Raw genomic sequence first — 22,515 nt, forward strand, 5'->3', positions numbered from 1 at the left:
CTGGTGGCTGGTCTCAGACGATCCCGCAGGTGAAGAAGCCCGATGTGGTCCTGGGCTGGTGGGTTACAAGTGGCCTGCGGTTGTGAGGCCGGTTGGACGTACTGCCAAATTCTCTAAAATGACGTTGGAGTTGATTTATGGCAGAGAAATGAACATCCAATCTCTGGCAACAGCTCTGGCGGACATTCCTGCAGTCAGCATGCCAGTTGAAACTTGAGACATCTGTGGCATTGTGTTGTGTGACAAAACTGCACATTTTAGAGTGGGCTTTTATTGTCCACAGCACAAGTTGCACCTGTATAATTATCATGCTGTTTAATCAGCTTCTTGATATGCCACGGATCATCTTGGCAAAGGAGAAATGCTCACTAACAGGGATGTAAACAAATTTGCGCACAATTTCTATTTGGGGTTGCATATGGAACATTCCTGGGATCTTTTATTTCAGCTCATGAAAAATGGGACAACACATTTATATTTTTGTTCAGTATAAAATAGTAGTGCAGGTGGCATTATTTTGCTTAGTGCAAAGATATATTATAGGTAATGAATGTGTAGGGGACTGCTACAGACTTTGTGGCGCAGCAGAAACATCATCGTACCCCAAATCCAAAGGTTGTGAGTTCAGATCCCAGGTGGTGGTGTCTTTTAGCTGATTAGCGTACCACTTACTTAAAATCACAATTTCATGACTTTACATTTGGATGGTTTGGGACGGTCTGGGACCATTATGTGACGTCCTGATGACCGGTAAAACAAGTAGTCCTCACCCTAATGGAAAAACCACATGAATTTCAGGTGATCACGTGTTTCACACGTGATCTTATGTGAAGTTAATGTGATATGTGACAACATGTAAAGGAACATGTGATAACATGAAACTATGTATTTGACAACATATGAGCACGTGAAAACATGATCTTGTGAAATAAATGTGAAACATGGGGATACAAATATGAAACCATACATGTGACATGTCAGCACATGTGAAATCATGATCTCAAGTGAAGTGTTCCAAAAACATGTTTGCGAATGATTACATGTGAAATTTAACTTACACATGTTCTCACATGATTTCACATGTGAAATTTCATGTGTGAAGTGTTCCAAAACATGTGAAATGCCTTTGAATGGAGTATTGTAGTAGGTGCCAGGCACACCGGTTTGTGTCAAGAACTGCAACGCTGCTGGGTTTTTCGCACTCAATTGTTTCCCATGTATATTTAAGAATGGTCTACCACCCAAAGGACATTCAGCCAACTTGACACATCTGTGGGAAGCATTGGAGTCGATATGGGTCAGCATCCCTGTGGATGTTTGGTATGCTCTGTATATGCTACTTAGCAATAGTGAGTCCATACAGTTTTTGTATGTGATCCCTGTGGGAATTGAACCCACAACCTTAATGCTAGTGCCACTCTTTTAGCAACTTAGTCACAAAAGACCATCAACAGACTAGACTTGTTGGCTTTGTCACAAGGTAAGGGCCTTGGTTTTCACAGCAATGTGGATGAATTTGCACTTGCTCTGTCCCTGACTCCCTGTCAATAGAATTTCGGTTACCTCAGAATTTTCTAAACATTGCATTAGCTAGCTTCAAGGATTTACAGAAAATAGGATGGGGTTTTACTTTAGAAACACGACGCGCAAAGGCATCAATTTTATTAGGATGGAACAAGCATATTGAGATAATTAGATGGGTAGGGAGAGGGGGGAGAGAGAGAGAGGAGGTAGAGTCTGATTAGTGGTAAATTCAATGTTCCGACTGCTATCAAGGGAGAATCCATCATAATGAGGACGTGTGTGTGTGTGTGTGTGAGCGTGTGTGTGTGTGTGTGTATGTGTGTGTGTGAGCGTGTGAGCGAGAGAGAGACAGAATGATGGAGAGGAACATAAAGACAGGGGTGTGAGCCAAACAGTGGGTGGGTGAGAGTGGGCATGCATTTGTTCAGAGGACAGAGACGAGGGGAAGGGAGCCAGGCTTATACTATTGATTTTCTCCTCTCCTCTCTCTGTCTGGGGGGGGGGGGGGGGGGGGGGGTCTTTCTACATTCATGATGCGTCAGATGTATGTAGTAATTGACCTTTCATAGTGATGAAGGTTAATTCATTAACACTGTGTGTGAGGTATCTGTGGGTCTGGTTGAGTTGTGCTATGAGTCTTAACGTCCTCCTTCATACAAGTCCTGTACTCACTATTCATAACAAGTAGCCTACTGTACTCATTTAGGCTATTACCAGGACATTAGTCTCGCGTTGCCATACCTCTAAAATCACGTCGTTGTCACGCCTCCTGAAGCCTGGTTCGTGACGAGGCTACCAGGACTAGCTCTCATATCAAAACCGTGTCCCTTCATCCTCCTCCTATAACCACCTTCTAACCTTGGCTAGAAGCTGCACCACATAGACCGTTTTCTCTGCTACCACACGGCAAGCGTTACCGGAGCGCCAAGTCTAGAACCAAAAGGCTCCTTAACAGCTTCTACCCCCAAGCCATAAGACTGCTGACTGCTGAACAATTAATCAAATGGCCACCAGACTATTTACTTCTACCCCTTGGGATCCCGAGGACCGAGTTTGTGAAACGCTGAGATGGATGGAGATGTTGGTCAGTGGGATGGGGAATGCAGTTCATGTTGCCTTACGGCCTCTTGTCACTAAATGTTGACATTCACAACTCAACATTATACTTCCAATTTTTTATGATTTCATCTGCACGTTTTAGTCTACGGGCCCTTTTACTTCTCTTGTTCAGCTGATTTGATTGAATTCCATATCTTTCATGGTTATTTTAATAACAAATTGATATCTATGTTGGTAATAATATGCCTATACTACACGAATACCGGCACACAAATATCTAACATTAGATATCCTGTTTGTATTGTTGGCATTTTAACCCAAATGGAACCCTATTCCCTACATAATGCACTACTTTTGACCAAAGCCCTATAGGCCTTGGTCAAAAGTAGTGTACTACATAGGGAATAGGGGGCCATTTGGGACGAACACATTCACTGCATCCCAAACATGACATACCCTGATAATATTATGAATACAGAAATTCTTCCATGTTGTTGCATGATGCAACACAGAATTGACTTTAAAAAGTTGTCCCCTCCCTTATATAATTATCCCCTGCCTCCAAAAAGTATTTGATAAAAAAATGATTATTATTACCTTATTTATTATTGAGGTGTTTTCCCTGTATTGTTATTTTATGTCATGTTTCTTATATTTGTCTCTTAATGCACGACTGAATGTGTGAATGTTAGTTTTTAATGACGTTTCAATGGCTGTATTCGATTATCTTGTTTGCTTTCAACAATTTTTGTTCTTACATTTATATCAGGTGTTCTGTGTACAATATGAAAATACATTTGGAACGCACTACTGTATAAGTCTGACTTGGTTTCTATTTTGGGAAATGGGTTGGCTGAGGGAAATCCAGTACTCACTCAATGCTACTGAAAAGTTCAATATCTCACTCCTACCCCCTGGTGGTTCCATTTCACATTTTAGTCATTTAGCAAACCCTCTGACCATGTTCAACAGTTCTTGCTATCCTGCATCCTTCAGATATCCCAACTCTAATGTTAACTCATTGAAGTTGAAATTTACAATGGTTACGATTAGGTAAGGGTAAAGTTAGGGACGTCCCAAGGATTCCGGATAGCATTAACTCATTTTCAACTGCCCCAGAACAAGTGTCAAGCAACAATCAATAAGACGCTGCTGTTTGCTATGTGACAAACTTTTAAATTAAAAGGCAACTGGAAACATGAATACAACAACACACATTTAAAAATAATCCCATTTACTGTACATTAGGCTCTGAACTATCAGCGCCACAATAAGTCTTGAAGTCTGAGGACTTGCTATCAGAGACCATGGTGAGACTCTAATGAAGGCATCCTAAGCTGGTTTGTGTTTTCCAAAAATAAAATTCTCAGATCAGTGCAGACACGGGGTGCTCCTTTTCCTTAAATGTTCCTGTATAGTCACCTGGGGTAAGGAATGTGTTTTTGGACTCCTAAACCACATGAGTAAAACTCCAGTCCTTAGATTCTGCACTGCAGTGTCTGTGGGTTTTGGTTCCTTCCTTTTACTTAATGAATCAATGACTGTTATTGGACAAGTTCAAATAGTTTCAAGTGAACATGACCCCGGCTTTTCATGCAGGTCTAGATCAGACCGTCAATTTTTTTTTTTTTAAGACAGAAAACAAGCAGACTGACTGCGGCTCTCTAGGAATTGTGTTTGACACCAATGTCTTCAACCCATGGTTCATCCTCTGCAGTCTCTACGGTCAGCAGGCTCCACCCCTAGAGTCACAAGCAGGAAGTGGATCAATACTACAACACAGCAAAAGTCAATAACGTCCCTGTAACAGACTGAGCCCCACTGTCCTTTGGATGGGCTGGTGCACAAAAAAACATGCACTACGCGCATACAGTAAAATAAAACATACAAATTTAAAAAAGTCTACACGCACACTTGCTGCTTGTTTAAGGTAGTCCATCCCATCTGATGATGACTTCAACTACTGCTTGTGGGTTCGCTGATGACCGTATAATCAGATGAGGGATGCAAGCTATCTGCCAGACAGAGCACACAAAGGCATGTCCCGTTGAAGCTGGTGCAGCCATGGTCATACACTCCCCTCCATATGTATTTGGACAGTGAAGCTAAAAAAAAACATTTGTCTCTATACTCCAGCATTTTGGATTTGAGATTATCATACATATGTTTACCGTTTAGAAATGAAAGCATTTTTGAGGTATCCAATTGTGTTTCATTGCGGCAACTCCCCAAAGGGGTCGGGAGAAGTGAGGATTGGACAAACACACTGCTTCTTATACACACCCGGAAGTCAGCCGGACCAACGTGTTGGACGGGACACCGTTCGATTGACGACCCTAGTCAGCATGCAGGTGCCCAATCCGCCATAAGACGACGCTGGAGCAAGTTAAGACAAGGAATTCCCTGCCAAACCTACCCTCCCCTAACCCGGACAGTGCTAGGCCAATTGTGCACCGCCCTTGGAACTCCCGGTCACGGCTGGCTGTAGTGACACCCCTCTGCACTTCGGGTGAAGTGCCTGAGCAGGACGCGCCACTTGGGAGCTCCGTTGCAAAGTATAATAAAGGCTTTATATAGCACTACTTAAAGGCTTTACAAATCATAAGTGTAAGTCATAATCTAGAAATGGTCTATTAACTTACATTTGGCAATAAACCCAACAGTGGGAATTGTTATGTCACCCTTTATAGTGTATAACATACGCTTATAGATTATATGTGAAGCATTTATATAGTGCTTATAAATCCTTTATGTATGCTATAAAAAGCCTTTATAGGTCATACTGCCCTCATCCAATGACTGACACATGAGTCCTGATGTGTTTGGTCAGCTTAGCCGCCTCACTGAAAGCCTTGCCACACAAGCTGCAGGTGTGGGCCCAGCCTCCGGCAAGCCGCATTCCATTATGAACACGCTGGTGCTTCCTACACGTGTAGGCGTCCTTGAAGCTCATGCCGCAGACAGGGCAGCCATACAGACGCAGCTCCGTGTGAACACGCCGGTGGTTCCTCAGTGTGCCATCGTTGTTGAATCGCTTGCCACACAGTGCGCAAACGTACGGCTTCTCCCCTGTGTGAATGCGGAGGTGGATCTTGAGGCGTGACACGTGACTGAATATCTTACCACACTGAGGGCACGGGTGGGACCTCTGATCCCCCCTGTTGTTTGTTTGTTGTTGACCCCTGTTGTTTGTGGACCTGTTTATTTGTTGATGACACCTATTTGTTGATCTATTTGTTTGTTGTTGACGTCTGGTTTGACCCTGGTAGAACTGGGAGGTCAAGGGACCTACGGTACTGGTGGTGGTGGCGTCCCCAAAGTCTTGTTCTGGCCCTGTTGTTACACAACCATCGCTGCCAATCTGACGGAAAAAGCCGTCTGAGATCATGGCAGCACTAGCTGATACCAGGTCAGTGGGGACGCCCGAGGCAGTGGAGGCACCATACCGGCTGCTCTCTGCAACCACTGACTCCAGGTCAGCGCTCAGGTCTGAGACAGTGTAATTGGTTTCAACAGTGGCTGGTCCAGGGTCCGAACTGGTGTTTAGTTCACCATACCCCATCTGAGCAGAAACTGACCCCAAGTCAGTAGGGCTGGTATCACTAGGCTCTGTTTTGATGCCCTCAGAGTTATAGTGTAAAACCACTCTGTCCACGGGGCATGATGTGCTGCTGAAGGGATTTGCAGAGGGAAGGAGATGCTGGTCGTCTTCTTCGTCCAAGTCCCTTTTCACAGACGCTGAAGTCAATGGAGCTACTACTGGGGTGGTAGCCGATGTATCGGTTTGTTGTGAGGACAGGGTACATGGAGAGTTACACAGACTCTTCCACTCGGTGCAGTCTGTGGGTAGCTGGCTATGTGTGGCAGGCATCTCATCCTGGCTCATTTCCATGTGGTTCTGGGTGTGTGTAGACTCAGCGTCTGGACCCTGGTCGGCGCTCCACTGGTGCTGCCCAGAGACAGAGAGAGAAACAGGCCTGGTCGAGACTGGATGGACTGACGGACATACCGACAAATAGACAGAAAAGAGAAACAAATCAGATTGATTAAGTTTAAACAACTACAGAAGCAACGACCCAGACACGAGATCTCAAGCATTCTGTAGGATGAGCTTGTTTGTGTAATGTGGTGATCTACAAGGCTTGAGACTGTCCAAATGCCCCATATCATAATCTTCTAGAAAAACCTGCATCGCCTCCCCTTTATATACACTCAGTGAAAGAATTGACAGGTGAAAACAGTATGGGCAGCAGAGGTCTTTTTTTTCTCAGATGAGTGCAAATAAAGGAGATGAGGAGAGGTCCGATTTTTCAGACAATAGACAAAGAGCCATTTGCATCATCACCTGCTGAACACTCCGTTCCCGTGTCGAGTCCAACTTCTCGTAGCCTTCGTTTTAGGAGTTCATTCTCTCTCTTCGTCCGGGCAGTCTCCTCCTCGAATTCTGACACTGTCCCCCCAACAACCTCCAGTATCTCATCTACAGCCACCATTAACCGCTCGGTGAGGTAAGCATTCAAAAGCTGAAGTTTTGCCATTTTTTTAAATTAGCCTCCCCAAATATTTGTTAAAATCCAAGGAAAGCCTCCTAGTAAAGACCCAAGCTAGACTGTTTTGTAAACACCTCGGGGAAAGCATTCACTTCCTGGTTCTTTAACTCTCCATGGTCATGTGATAAAAACGCTACCGTAATTCATGAAAAAGGGGAGGCAAGCTTTTTAAAGGGATTGCGTACTTAAAATCTACTGTTAGATTTGCACGCTTATTACCGAGTATATTAATACATATCTTGAGTGAAGGTGATGTGAGTCAAGCATCTGGCATCTTCCTTTTGGAAATAAACAACCTGAAAGATGGTTCAACGTCAATACAAAATAAATACAGAATCAGACATGTGATTTTAATATTTAAATGATGTACTAATTTAATTCATTTCCACAAACACACACTCTTCAATCAAGCTGGAAACATCAGCTAAAATTACATTATCCATTCATTTTCTACTGCACTGTTTTTATTAATCCCAATAAATATATTTAGGAAATATTCCTACGGCTAAAACACTTCAACATTTCACAATCCCTTCATGTCCTCCGGTGTTTGAAAAGGTGTAGCTGATTCAGCAGTAGCTGATTAGCTAGCGCATTAACCTCATGTGATGAGCTGCCCTGCATCTGTCAGGTGTGTGTTCAGGTGTACCCGCAGGCCGCTGGCCACAGTGAAGCTCTTGGGACACTGGACACAGCGATAGGGTTTCTCCCCAGAGTGAGTCCGTTTGTGCTTTTTCATGGTGTCTCCGTCGCTGAAAGTCCTGTGGCAGTAGGGGCAGCTGTAGGGTCTCTCACCGGTGTGGATCCTATAATATATAATAAGAATAAATAAAATAAATATATCTACACTACCGCTCAAAAGTTTGGGATCACTTAGAAATGTCCTTGTTTTTGAAAGAAAAGCACATTTTTTGTCAATTAAAATAACATCAAATTGGTTAGAAATACAGTGTAGACATTGTTAATGTTGTAAATGACTATTGTAGCTGGAAACAGCAGCTTATTTACATAGGCGTAGAGGCCCATTATCAGCAACCATCACTCCTGTGTTCCAATGGCACGTTGTGTTAGCTAATCCAAGTTCATCATTTTAAAAGGCTAATTGATCATTAGAAAACCGTTTTGCAATTATGTTAGCACAGCTGAAAACTGTTGTTCTGATTAAAGAAGCAATAAAACTGGCCTTCTTTAGACTAGTTGAGTATCTGGAGCATCAGCATTTGTGGGTTTGATTACAGGCTCAAAATGGCCAGAAACTCTCCTCAATGTTATCCTCACAAAGAATCTTGATAGGTATCAGTCTGGTGTTTTCTGTAATGACCTTAGTGATCGCTGTTTTACAGCCTGTGTTCGTAATGGCTGCTCAGGGAAACGACCTGTCCTGATTTGTCATAGACCCTTGCTAAGAAACTTTTATGAGAAAGCCTTCCTTCATGAACTGGCCTCTGTCAAATGGTATAGAATCAGCTTGATCCCCTCTGTCGAAGACGCTTGGACATTCTTTTTTGATATTTTCTGTGATATTGTTAACACGCCCCCAAAGAAAATGAGAATTTAAAAAAGGTTCAGCCCCTGGTTCGACAGTGATCTTGCAGAGTTACTCCACCTCAAAAATTGCATTCAGCGAAAGGCTCAGCACATGCATACTCAGGCTGACTGGCTATCGTTCAGGCAAATGAGAAATAAGTGCACTCAGGCTATCCGGAAGGCCAAAGTTAGTTACTTTAAATGGTTAAAGACCTGGAGAACAAAAGCTCCTCCTCACAGCTGCCCATGTCCCTTAATGTTGATGATGTGGTTGTTACTGACAAGAAGCACATGGCTGAGCTCTTTAATCACCACTTCATTAAGTCAGGATTCCTATTTGACTCGGCCATGCCTCCTTGCCCGTCCAACATTTCCTCAACTCCCACCCCTTCTAACGCGACTATCCCCGATGCTTCTGCCTCTTTTTCCCCTGTCCTGTTACAAAGTTTCTTCCTGCAGGCAGTCACTGAGTCTGAGGTGCTAAAGGAGCTCCTTAAACTTGACCCCCCAAAAATATCTGGGTCAGATGGTTAAGACGATTTCTTCTTTAAGGTTGCTGCCACTATCATCGCCAAGCCTGTCTCTCATTTCTGAAGAGGTTCCCATTGCTTGGAAGGCAGCCACGGTTCGTCCTTTATTTAAAGGGGAGATCAAGCTGATCCTAACTGTTATAGGCCTATTTCTATTTGCCCTGTTCATCAAAAGTGCTGGAAAAACTTGTCAATAATCAACTGACTGGCTTTCTTGATGTCTATAGTATTCTCTCAGGTATGCAATCAAATACCGACTAAGTAGTATTGGTGTCTCTGAGGGGTCTTTGGGTTGGTTTGCTAACTACCACTCTCAGAGAGTGCAGTGTATGAAGTCAGAAAACCTGTCTCACCCACTGCCTGTCACCAAGGGAGTACTGCAAGGCTCGATCCTAGGCCCCACGCTCTTCTCAAATTTACATCAAGAACATAGCTCAGGCAGTAGAAAGCACTCACATCCATTTATATGCAGATGATAGTCTTATATACAGCTGGCCCCTCCCCGGATTTTATGTTAAATGCTTTACAAAGCTTTCTTAGTGTCCAACAAGCTTTCTCTACCCTTAACCTTGTTCTGAACACCTCCAAAACAAAGGTCATGTGGTTTGGTAAGAAGAATGTCCCTCGTCCCACAAGTGTTATTGCTACCTCTAACGGTTTAGAGCTTGAGGTAGTCACCTCATACAAGTACTCGGGAGTATGGCTAGACGGTGCACTGTCCTTCTCTCAGCACATATCAAAGCTGCAGGCTAAAGTTAAATCTAGACTTGGTTTCCTCTATCGTAATCAATCCTCTTTTCACCCCAGCTGCCAAACTAACCCTGATTCGGATGACCACCTACCCATGCTAGATTACGGAGACATAATTTATAGATTGGCAGGTAAGGGTGCTCTCGAGCAGCTAGATGTTCTTTACCATTCGGCCATCAGATTTGCCACCAATGCTCCTTATAGGACACATCACTGCACTCTATACTCCTGTAAACTGGTCATCTCTGTATACCTGTCGCAAGAGCCACTGGTTGATGCTTATTTATAAAACCCGCTTAGGCCTCACTCGCCCCTATCTGAGATATCTACTGCAGCCCTCATCTTCCACATACAACACCTGTTCTGCCAGTCACATTCTGTTAAAGGTCCCCAAAGCACACACATCCCTGGGTCGCTCCTCTTTTCAGTTCGCTGCAGCTAGCGACTGGAACGAGCTGCAACAAACACTCAAACTGGACAGTTATCTCAATCTCTTAAGTCAAAGACTCAATCATGGACACTCTTACTGACAGTTGTGGCTGCTTTGTGTGATGTATTGTTGTCTCTCTCCTCTTGCCCTTTGTGCTGTTGTCTGTGCCCAATAATGTTTGTACCATGTTTTGTGCTGCTTCCATGTTGTTGTTTTGTTGTGTTGCCATGTGTTGCTGCCTTGCTATGTTGTTGTCTTAGGTCTCTCTTTATGTAGTGTTGTCTCTCTTGTTGTGATGTGTGTTTTGTCCTATAATTATTGTGTATATATATATATATATATATATATATTATTTTATTTTTTTATGTATCCCAGGCCCCATTCCCACAGGAGGCCTATTGGTAGACCGTCATTGTAAATAAGAATTTGTTCATAACTGACTTGCCTAGTTAAACAAAGGTTAAATAAAATTAAAATAAATAAAAACCCTGTGGACGGCGCTTGATTGGAGACATTTTCCTCCTACAACAGGACAATGATCCAAAGCACCGCTCCAAGCTATGAAATAACTATTTAGGGAAGAAGCAGTCAGCTGGTATTCTGTCTATAATGGAGTGGCCAGCACAGTCACCGGATCTCAACCCTATTGAGCTGAGAATTGTCCATCAAGCCAATCCAACTTGTGGGAGGTGCTTCAGGAAGCATGGGGTGAAATCTCTTCAGATTACCTCAAAATTGACAACTAAACTCAGCAAAAAAAAGAAACGTCCTCTCACTGACAACTGTGTTTATTTTCAGCAAACTTAACATGTGTAAATATTTGTATGAACATAAGATTGAACAACAGACAAACTGAACAAGTTCCACAGACATGTGCCTAACAGAAATGGAATAATGTGTCCCTAAACAAAGGAGGGGTCAAAATCAAAAGTAACAGTCAGTATCTGGTGTGGCCACCATCTGCATTAAGTACTGCAGTGCATCTCCTCCTCATGGACTGCACCAGATTTGGCACCAGACTGCACCAGATTTGTTACTTCACTCTTCCACCAAGTTCCCGGACATTTCTGGGGGGAAATGGCCCTAGCCCTCACCCTCCGATCCAACAGGTCCCAGACGTGCTCAATGGGATTGAGATCCAGGCTCTTCGCTGGCCATGGCAGAACACTGACATTCCTGTCTTGCAGGAAATCACTCACAGAATGAGCAGTATGGCTGGTGGCATTGTCATGCTGGAGGGTCATGTCAGGATGAGCCTGCAGGAAGGGTACCACGAGGGAGGAGGATGTCTTCCCTGTAACGCACAGCGTTGAGATTGCCTGCAATGACAAGCTCAGTCCGATGATGCTGTGACACACCGCCCCAGACCACGACGGACCCTCCACCTCCAAATCGATCCCTCTCCAGAGAACAGGCCTCGGTGTAACACTCATTCCTTCAACGATAAATGCAAATCCGACCATCACCCCTGCTGAGACAAAACCGCGACTCGTCAGTGAAGAGCACTTTATGCCAGTCCTGTCTGGTCCAGCGACGGTGGGTTTGTGCCCATTGGTGACGTTGTTGCCGCTGATGTCTGATGAGGACCTGCCTTACAACAGGCTTACAAGCCCTCAGTCCAGCCTCTCTCAGCCTGTTGCGGACATTCTGAGCACTGATGAAGGGATTGTTCGTTCGTGGTGTAACTCGGGCAGTTGGTGTTGCCATCCTGCACCTGTCCCGCAGGTGTGATGTTCGGATGTACCGATCCTGTGCAGGTGTTGTTACACGTGGTCTGCCACTGCGAGGACAATCAGCTGTCCGTCCTGTCTCCCTGTAGTGCTGTCTTAGGAGTATCACAGTATGGACATTGCAATTTATTGCCCTGGCCACATCTGCAGTCCTCATGCCTCCTTGCAGCATGCCTAACGCACGTTCACACAGATGAGCAGGGACCCTGGGCATCTTTCTTTTGGTGTTTTTTAAAGTCAGTAGAAAGGCCTATTTAGTGTCCTAAGTTTTCATAACTGTGACCCTAATTGCCTACCGTCTGTAAGCTGTTAGTGTCTTAACGACCATTCCACAGGTGCATGTTCATAATTTTTTTTTTATGGTTCATTGAACAAGCATGGGAAACAGTGTTTAACCTGTTGGGGATAGGGGGCAGTATTTACACGGCCGGATAAAAAACGTACCCGATTTAATCTGGTTACTACTCCTGCCCAGCAACTAGAATATGCATATAATTATTGGCTTTGGATAGATAGAAAACACCCTAAAGTTTCTAAAACTGTTTGAATGGTGTCTGTGAGTATAACAGAACTCATATGGCAGGCAAAAACCTGAGAAGATTCCTTACAGGAAGTGGCCTGTCTGACAAGTTCTTGTTCATCTTGGCTCTTTTTATTGAAGACTGAGGATCTTTGCTGTAACGTGACACTTCCTACGGCTCCCATAGGCTCTCAGAACCCGGGAAAAAGCTGAATGATATCGAGGCAGCCCCTGGCTGAAACACATTAGCGCGTTTGGATGGCCTGTCAGAGGACCATCAGACTGGGGCTCGTGCACGAGGGCACGAGATATTTTTATTTTCTCTCTCTTTGAACGAAAACCACCACTCCCGGTCGGAATATTATCGCTTTTTTATGAGAAAAATGGCATAAAAATTGATTTTAAACAGCGGTTGACATGCTTCGAAGTACGGTAATGGAATATTTAGAAATGTTTTGTCACGAAATGCGTCGTGCTCGTCACCCTTCTTTACCATTCGGATAGTGTCTTGAACGCACGAACAAAACGCCGCTATTTGGATATAACTATGGATTATTTGGGACCAAACCAACATTTGTTATTGAAGTAGAAGTCCTGGGAGTGCATTCTGACGAAGAACAGCAAAGCTAATAACATTTTTCTTATAGTAAATCTGACTTTGGTTAGTGCTAAACTTGCTGGGTGTCTAAATAGCTAGCCCTGTGATGCCAGGCCATCTACTCAGAATATTGCAAAAAGTGCTTTCACCGAAAAGCTATTTTAAAATCGGACATAGCGAGTGCATAGAGGAGTTCTGTATCTATAATTCTTAAAATAATTGTTATGTTTTTTGTGAACGTTTATCGTGAGTAATTTAGTAAATTCACCGGAAGTGTTCGGTGGGAATGCTAGTCACATGCTAATGTAAAAAGCTGGTTTTTGATATAAATATGAACTTGATTGAACAAAACATGCATGTATTGTATAACATAATGTCCTAGGGGTGTCATCTGATGAAGATCATCAAAGGTTAGTGCTGCATTTAGCTGTGGTTTGGGTTTATGTGACATTATATGCTAGCTTGAAAAATGGGTGTCTGATTATTTCTGGCTGGGTACTCTGCTGACACAATCTAATGTTTTGCTTTCGTTGTAAAGCCTTTTTGAAATCGGACAGTGTGGTTAGATTAACAAGAGTCTTGTCTTTAAAATGGTGTAAAATAGTCATATGTTTGAGAAATTGAAGTAATAGCATTTCTAAGGTATTTGAATATCGCGCCACGGGATTACACTGGCTGTTGAGTAGGCGCAAGCGTCCCACCTAGCCCATAGAGGTTAAACCCTTTACAATGAAGATCTGTTAAGTTATTTGGATTTTTATGAATTATCTTTCTTTTTTTTGCTGAGTTTAGAATGCCAAAGGTCTGCAAGGCTGTAATTGCTGCAAATGGAGGATTCTTTGACGAAAGCGAAATTTGAAGGACACCATTTTTATTTCAATGAAAAATCATTATTTATAACCTTGTCAACATCTTGACTATATTTCCTATTCATTTTGCAACTCATTTCATGTATATTTTCAAGTGACCCCAAACTTTTCAATGGTAGTGTATATAATAATAATAATAATAATATATAAATGGAGTGGAGAGACTTTAACCCAACACCTAGCAACCTTGTCAAGAGGTTTGGATCTTTGGGCGTAACAGCGAAGGTGTTGGATTGACAGTCACTGGTCAGGACTACCGCCTAAATTCGCTACAATATACAGTGAGCTACAAAACTATTAGGACAGTGACACATTTTTTGTTGTTTTGGCTCTGTACTCCAGCACTTGGGATTTGAAACGATACCATGACTGAGGTTAAAGTGACTGTCAGCTTTTAATTAGAGGGTATTTTCATCCATATCGGGTGAACCGTTAAGAAATTACAGCACTTTTTGTACATAGTCCACCTATTTTAGGGGACCAAAAGTATTGGGACAAATTCACTTATATGTGTGTTAAAGTAGTCAAAAGTTTAGTATTTGGTCCAATAGTCCTAGCACGGAATGATTATAGCAAGTTTGTGACTCTACAAACTTGTTGGATGCATTTTAATGTAAATAAGAATATAATATGTTTCTAAACACTTCTACATTAATGTGGATGTTACCATGATTACAGATAGTCCTGAATTAATCGTGAATAATAAAGTTAGACGCACAAATATCATACCCCCAAGACATGCTAACCTCTCACCATCACAATAACAGGGGAGGTTAGCATTTTGGGGGGGTATGATATTTGTGTGTCTAACTTTCTCACTCATTATTCAAGATTCATTCAGGACTATCTGTAATCATGGTAGCATCCACATTAATGTAGAAGTGTTTAGAAACATATTATATTCTTATTTATATTAAAAGTGACTCCAAAACGACAATACATTACCATTCATTTCTAGTCGGCACAAAATAATCTGAAACACAACCAAAACAAACAGCAAATGCATCCAACAACAACTTTCTCACTCATCATCATTCACGATTCATTCAGGACTATTCGTAATCATGGTAGCATCCACATTAATTATACTCCTTTTGCCATGGGACAAAGACAAAAATGTTTCCAGTTTTACAGCAAATTTTCTTAAATTCTACCCCTTTTGCCATGTGATGGACATAATCGTTTTCAGTTTTAAAGTAAATTTCCTGCAATTCTACACAATTTCCCATGACTTATGCAATGTTAATGATATCTGAGTGAGAGTGACTAACAAAATCAATGGGGGCCACCTGGAGTTCAGGGCCCCTGGGGATGTGCCCTGCGTGCACGGTCGGTAGTTGGCCATGATTACAAGTTTAGATAGCTTGCCAGACTAACATACCATTCTAAAAAGAGTTATCTGACATGGCTAATTGAGTGACTGTCAGTGATGACAAAACAAGAGAAAAATTGCTGATGCATAACCAAATGTTGAACTTGCACCTTGTGTATTCTACTATTCTAACTCTTAATTAGTAAGTTGAGACCACAACTGCGGTGCTTATGCCTGGAGCCGGCCCTGGTGATAGGGGTAAACCAGGTAGCGTAGCCTAGTGGTTAGAGCGTTGGATCGAATCCCCGAGCTGACAAGGTACATATCTGTCGTTCTGCCCCTGAACAAGGCAGTTAACCCACTGTCCCTAGGCCGTCATTGAAAATAAGAATTTGTTCTTAACTGACTTGCCTAGTTAAATAAAGGTAAAATAAAATAAAAAAATGGAGGACAAGTTGTCATAGGCCAACAACCTATATAGCCCATACTGCCATACCTGCCCAATACCCAGGCCCCAGCCACAGAGTCAGTATTTCGCTTTTATGTGAAGATAGATGGCTGTTTAGAAACATATTCTATTCTTGTTGACCAAAAAATGTATTGACTCCAAAATGACACAATGCATTATTTACCATTCAATTCTATTGGGCACAAAATAATCTGAAACAAAAATGAAAACAGCAAATGCATCCAACAAGCTTGATGTAATCATTGCGTGCAAGGAATATGGGACCAAATACTAAACTTTTGACTACTTTAATACACATAAGTGAATTTGTCCCAATACTTTTGGTCCCTTAAAATGGGGACAATGTACAAAAAGTGCAGTAATTTCTAAATAGTTCACCCAATATGAATGACAATACACTTAAATTTAAGCTGTCAGTCTGCAGTTGAATGTAATAGTCATTGTATTACTTCAAATCCAAAGTGCTGCAGTACAGAGCCAAAAATAACAAAATGTGTCACTGTCCCAATACTTTTGGAGCTCACTGCATAATAATACAATATAATAATGTATTCCAACCTCAGGTGCCGTCTCAGGTTGCCTCTCTGGGTAAAGCTTTTGGAGCACCAGGAGCAGCGGTGGGGCCTCTCCCCCGTGTGGATACGGTGGTGGCGCCGCAGGTCAGCCGACTGGGCAAAGGACTTACAGCACCAGTCACAGGCGTAGGGCTTCTTATACTGAAGGTGGAGGTGGAGGCTGGCCGCCTGGCTGAAACTCTCCCCACATCGGGTGCAGCGGTGTGGGCGCCCCTCCTGGTGGTCGGTGGGGGTGAAGTTGTTACTCTCGTTGTATGGCAACACCTGGTCCTTGGACCCAGGCTCTGTTTCATATGTTTGCTGGTCATGTACGGGTGTGTTATGGAGCTCTGAGATGTCCATATCTGGAAGGTCTTTGAAGCCAGCGTCGCCTGAGAGTTCATGGTTGTGGGGTAGTAGTGTTATAGGAAGACCTGTGTAGCCTGAACTGGATTGAGGTTCATGGTTGGTGAGGTTCAATGTGACGTCGCATTCCTTGGGTTCCATTTTGATCCGTCCCTGGATTGGGTCGATGGGAGAGGACCTCTTTCTCTCTGTCCTAAGGACTGGCACTTCAGCGTTGGCTGCTCCAGTTGTTGTGGCACAGTGGGCATTGGAGGAGAACGGAGATGGTGCCAAGGACGAGGTGTTTCCAAAACCCTTGGCTTCTGGGTCTGAGTTGTGCTCTGTCTTTGGGATTGCCTGTCCTGGACTGGACTTCTCTTCTGCTCGGACCGTTTCAGTGTGTCCCTGGTTTGGTCCTGTGAGACCCCCATCCTTACCCAACGCTACCTGGCTCTGTGTCTGTAGCCCTCGTCTGTTGACCTGGCTCTGCTGCTGGGGCTCTGGGTCCTGTTCCTGTCTGGAGCTCCACTCTTGCTCACAAAGCTGCTGTTGCCCAGAGAGAGAAAGGCTGGTGGAACCTGCTTAGAAAGAGGGTGCAAAGACAAAGTGCTGTCACTAAATAAGTAAGAAATTGAGTAAATATGTATGACATTGTAATTAATCATGTACTACTATTAGTTGTTAATGTTTGCTGCGAGGGATATTCGGAATTCGGGCACTTCTCACGAGCCAACGTAACGTTGCTGTCAATCGTCAACAGACAGACGTCACCCAATGTAGTTAGTTCGTTGACAGTTTGCCAACTCATTTCTGCATGATCATTAAGTTAGCATAATCCAACAAATCCGACAAAATGTTCTTACGCCAGTCTGTCTCCGCCAAGAGTAAGATGTCCCGGAGCTGTCGCCGAAGGCTTTCATTTTCTCTCTTCGCGCTTTCATTCTCTCTCTTCGTCCTAGCCGTCTCTTCTCGGTACTCGGCCACTGTGTCCCCGACTACGTCCAGAATCTCCCGCACCACTACCGTTAAACGTTCTGTCAGGTAAGCATTCAACAGCTGCAGTTTGGTCATTTTAAAGTCATAAAATACTGCAGGATAATGTCTAGTCTCTCTCAGCTGATGTTGTGATTTTACTCTTCGTTTGTTGGTAGTTGGGTTAATAGGAAGTGTGTATGTTGTTTTATCGCCACCTGCTGTTTGGGAAGTGAAATGGTTGTCTTGTTTATGTTGAGCCACACGGGGGCAGTGCAACCCTGTATAATTTCCTCTGCATCAGTAGTTTTATAACATGAACCCTCAATCCTCGTCCATCCCAACAACATCTGATTCAACTACTCAACTAATTTATCATTCAGCCCTTAATCAAAGAGGTAGGCCTATGAACAGAAGACCAAACACAAATAAGACCAAACAGACAGACCTAGTGAAGTCAGCAGATACGCTACAGGACTGTTTTGTTAGCACAGACTGGAATATGTTCTGGGATTCATCCAATGGCATTGAGGAGTATACCACCTCAGTCACCGGCTTCATCAATAAGTCCATCAATGACATCATCCCCACAGTGACCGTACGTACATATCCCAACCAAAAGCCATGAATTTCAGGCAACATCCGCACCGAGCTAAAGGCTAGAGCTGCCACTTTCAAGGAGCAGGCAGGACACTAATCCAGACTAACCATCAAACAGGTAAAGCGTCAATACAGGGACTAAGATTGAATCCTACTACACCGGCTCTGACGCTCGTCTGATGTGGCAGGACTTGCAAACTATTACAGACTACAAAGGGAAACACAGCTGCAAGCTGCCCAGTGACATTAGCCTACCAGACGGGCTAAATGCCTTTTATGCTCGCTTCGAGGGAAGCAACACTGAAGTATGCATGAGAGCACCATCTGTTCCGGACAACTGTGTGATCACTCTCTCCGTAGCCGATTTGAGCAAGACCTTTAAACAGGTCAACATTCACAAGGCCGTAGGGCCAGACGGATTAGCAGGGTGTGTACTCAGAGCATGTGCGGAGCAACTGGCAAGTGTCTTCACTGACATCTTCAACCTCTCCCTGACCGAGTCTGTAATACCTACATGTTTCAAGCAGACCACCATAGTCCCTGTACCCAAGAAAGCGAAGGTAACCTGCCTAAATGACTACTGTCCCGTAGCACTTACGTCAGTAGCCATGCAGTTCTTTGAAAGGCTGGTCATGGCTCACATCAACACCATCATCCCGGAAACCCTAGACCCACTCCAATTTCCATACCACCTCAACAGATCCGAAGATGATGCAATCTCAATCTCCCCCATTCACATCGACGGGGCTGTAGTTCCCTGGTGTCCACATCACCAACAAACTATTATGGTCAAAACACACCAAGACAGTCGTGAAGAGGGCACGACAACACCTTTTCCCCCTCAGAAGACTGAAAAGATTTGGCATGGGTCCCCAGATCCTCAAAAAGTTCTACAGCTGCACCATCAAGAGCATCCTGACCGGTTGCATCACCGCCTGGTATGGCAACTGCTCGGCATCCGGCCGTAAGGGACCAGAGGGTAGTGCGTACTGCCCAGTACATCACTGGGGCTAAGCTTCCTGCCATCCAGAACCTATATACTAAGCGGTGTCAGAGGAAGGCGCAAAAAATTGTCAAAGACTCCAGTCAACCAAGTCATAGACTGTTCTCTCTGCTACCGCACGGCAAATGGTACCGGAGCGCCAAGTCCAGGTCCAAACAGCTTCTACCCCTAAGCCAAAAGACTGCTGAACAATTAATCAAATTGCCACCTGGACTATTTGCATTGACCCCCCCCCCCCTCCCCCACCTTTGTTTTTACACTGCTGCTACTCGGTGTTTATTATCTATGCATAGCCACTTTACCCCTACCTACATTTACCCCTACCCTACCTACATGTACAAATTACCTTGACTAACCTCTACCCCTGCACATTGACTCGGTACCAGTACCCCCTGTATATAGCCTCGTTATTGTTATTGTGTTACTTTTGTTTACATTTTTTACTTTAGTTTATTTAGTGAATATTTAACTAACTCTATTTTCTTAAAACTGCCTTGTTGGTTAAGGGCTTGTAAGTAAGGCGAGTCTTCAGGTCTCAAGCAAGGTTACTCATTACACAAGTGTAGTATGCATATTTAATGAAACTCAATTGAATTACAGGTCAAAGTGATTAAAGATGGGTTCTCTTTATCTTTGAAAGAGAAATTGGTGTGCTCAGCTCAAATGTTTTGTAGTCTAAAAAATGATTTGGGTGCTGGGTTCAAAAGGCATATACTGGAAGAAAGAAACGCATCCGTTTGTTTTGATCACTGCTGCTAAAATATAAGACATTTAAACGTAAAGAATATTTCAGTGAGTGCAGATTTTTCTTTTCTTCAAGTATAACTCTTTATCTTTGCCATGTAGGAGGGGGCTATATCAACATCAACTCTCTACTCCTCTGCAACTTCTCCCCCTGGTCATTGCAGGCTGTGGCTTTATCGGGAGACGAAGAGGTGCGTGACCCTCTTGGACTGGACTGCCCACTGCCGTCCTCCATGCAGGAGAGGAGATGCAGATTGTGTGGGAGAGGCTGCAGTCCCTGAATCTGATTTATTGATTAGATCATTCAGTCAGATTTAACGATGAGATAATTCAGTCAGAGAAGAAAATGAAATCCCTGAAGGTTAACTGTAACCCTCTCTAAATGTCTCCTTTGCTCTCTTTTATCTCTCTCCCTCTCTCTCGACTTCTCTCTCTGTCACTCTCTCCCTCTATTTCTCTCCTTCTCTCTTGGAAGATCTCAATGACATACTCCTCACGTCCTCTCTCCTTCTCAAACCCCATTGGAGGAGAAGGTCAGAGGGGCGGGACCTTTTGCTTTCTCATCCAATTGGTTTTGAGAAGGAGACAAGGAGAGAAGACGTTGAGGAGTAGGCAATTGAGATAATCCCATAGTCTCTCTCACTTCCTCTCTGTTTCTTTCTCTTATTGTTGGAAAAGGGGTATAAAATATATTACTGCATCTTGTACAGAATAAATCTTATGGTTAAAGGTTGAGTTAGAATGTTTGCAGGTGAGTTATTAAATGTTTAGCTGTAGAGTTGAGAACTATTGAATAATATGATTTTGGGCTGAGTTTAAGGTTTTTGACTGTCGTGACTGTTTAGTTCCCCCCCACCAAGTAGGAAACTGTGAAATAAGAAAGATGCTAAATGTTTATTGTCTTTTCATTGCATTTGTAAGCAATATTGCACAAGCATGCTAATGTAAGGATCGTGATCAGTAGAAAATGTCTGAAAAAAATGTTGGGTAGTAAAAAACGATACCACACCAGGAGTCATATTACTGATAGTGGATTTCCGGATCTATGGCGCCCTCTCAGAAGTGCATTTCACTTGCACAGCAATGTGTCCTGGGTGACGAAGAGAATTGACACTCTGTATAGAAAGGTTGTAGATATGATGGTCATCAGAGCTGAACGGGTCACGCCACTGCAGGTCTGCCCCTTTCCATATCATATTGGTGGTGTTGTTGTTGCTGTGATCATGGCGTATGTTAATGTTATGTGGGTTTTACATATCTACACTACTGCCAACATTATTGGCCCCTGTTGGATAAATCAAGTGTTTTGAATTGAATGGAATCGAATTGAATTGACCCCCTTCATCCACGACAAGCTGCTGTACAAATCAAACACACTTAAAATAAGAAATATCTGACTATCTGGAAGGCCACTATCTGCAATTAATTTAATACTGATTCTGCTAGTAGGTTAAAGGGCTACATACTGCATCATCAGCCTGAACTGAAAGATGCTTTGAATCAGCCATTTCAGAAACATTTTGAAATAGTTATTTAGCTGGAGTAATTTTGATTTGGACCATTTAACATTTGACAATGTACATTGTGAAGTTAGCACGCTAGCCTCTGGAGCACAGTGTTGTTGACGTGGGATGGAAGCCCGGGTCTGCTGTACAGGGATGGTCTGTGTTACATTCAAGGGGGGAGGATTTCGATAAAGCGTTGATATTCAATGGAAAAAAATACCATATTACAGAATATGGAGTGTAGCAGTCAGTGTCATTCCCTCCCTCACTTTAAGTCCTCTCCCGAGAGATCTCTTCTCCCTTCCTTTCCCCTGTCCTCTGCAGCACACTGCATTCTTTCTCCCAGTCTGCTAAAACCGGCAAGTCAGAGTGTATCTTCTCACAGAGTTAAGTCTGTAGACACACCAATCCCTTCTTATTGCCGCTCGGATCGTTTGCCCTACATACACACACCCTCCTTTGAACTCTACTAAGACGTGTGTGTGTGTGTGTGTGTGTGTGTGTGTGTGTGTGTGTGTGTGTGTGTGTGTGTGTGTGTGTGTGTGTGTGTGTGTGTGTGTGTGTGTGTGTGTGTGTGTGTGTGTGTGTGTGTCTGTGTGTCTGTGTGTGTGTGTGTGTGTGTGTGTGTGTGTTTTGTGGCTCTTGGTTCAGAACATCAAAAGCACAGCACACACAGTACACTATTTGTCGTTTTGTTTCTCTCGTTCTCTCACTCTACAGCTCTCCTTTTTACCTTTGATTCAGTCCCCTCCCTCTCCCCCTTTCCTCTCTGCATTCAACTGCATTATGATAGTCTGGAAGATTTTTTCTTCTTTCTCTCCCTTGCTCGATATGTCTACCTTTATCTTTACCTCTATCTGTCTCTCTAGTTCCTTCCTTTTCTGCTTTTGTGTCGTTCTACGTGTTTTTTTTATCTCCCTCTTT

General features: G+C 43.4%; 2 protein-coding genes across 2 annotated transcripts; both read right to left on the reverse strand.

The window, feature by feature from the left end:
- Positions 1 to 3,800: 3,800 nt before the first annotated feature.
- LOC106583940 (uncharacterized) lies at positions 3,801 to 7,235 on the reverse strand. The gene is made up of 2 exons (XM_014168636.3): positions 6,929 to 7,235; positions 3,801 to 6,579 (listed from the first exon to the last, which is right to left on the reverse strand). The coding sequence occupies exons 1-2, from the start codon at positions 7,119 to 7,121 to the stop codon at positions 5,372 to 5,374; spliced, it is 1,401 nt and encodes a 466-aa protein (XP_014024111.1). The 5' UTR covers positions 7,122 to 7,235; the 3' UTR covers positions 3,801 to 5,371.
- Positions 7,236 to 7,478: 243 nt separating this feature from the next.
- On the reverse strand, positions 7,479 to 17,912 carry LOC106583941 (uncharacterized). The gene is made up of 3 exons (XM_014168637.3): positions 17,631 to 17,912; positions 16,427 to 17,345; positions 7,479 to 7,939 (listed from the first exon to the last, which is right to left on the reverse strand). The coding sequence occupies exons 1-3, from the start codon at positions 17,836 to 17,838 to the stop codon at positions 7,735 to 7,737; spliced, it is 1,332 nt and encodes a 443-aa protein (XP_014024112.1). The 5' UTR covers positions 17,839 to 17,912; the 3' UTR covers positions 7,479 to 7,734.
- Positions 17,913 to 22,515: the final 4,603 nt, after the last annotated feature.

The sequence above is a fragment of the Salmo salar genome, chromosome 23 (genome assembly GCF_965601325.2).
Source record: "Salmo salar chromosome 23, fSalSal1, whole genome shotgun sequence".
Classification (NCBI taxonomy): Eukaryota; Metazoa; Chordata; class Actinopteri; order Salmoniformes; family Salmonidae; genus Salmo; species Salmo salar.

Bases quoted from the DNA above. Each gene is read 5' to 3' on its own strand.
- LOC106583941 (XM_014168637.3), bottom strand. From the start codon at position 17,838: ATGACCAAACTGCAGCTGTTGAATGCTTACCTGACAGAACGTTTAACG. The intron at 17,346-17,630 runs GTAAGAACATTT...CTTTCTAAGCAG, and splicing joins CTTGGCGGAGACAGACTGGC to GTTCCACCAGCCTTTCTCTC. The intron at 7,940-16,426 runs GTTGGAATACAT...TATATATTATAG, and splicing joins AACCTGAGACGGCACCTGAG to GATCCACACCGGTGAGAGAC.
- LOC106583940 (XM_014168636.3), bottom strand. From the start codon at position 7,121: ATGGCAAAACTTCAGCTTTTGAATGCTTACCTCACCGAGCGGTTAATG. The intron at 6,580-6,928 runs GTGATGATGCAA...TATGTCCGTCAG, and splicing joins GGGAACGGAGTGTTCAGCAG to TCCATCCAGTCTCGACCAGG.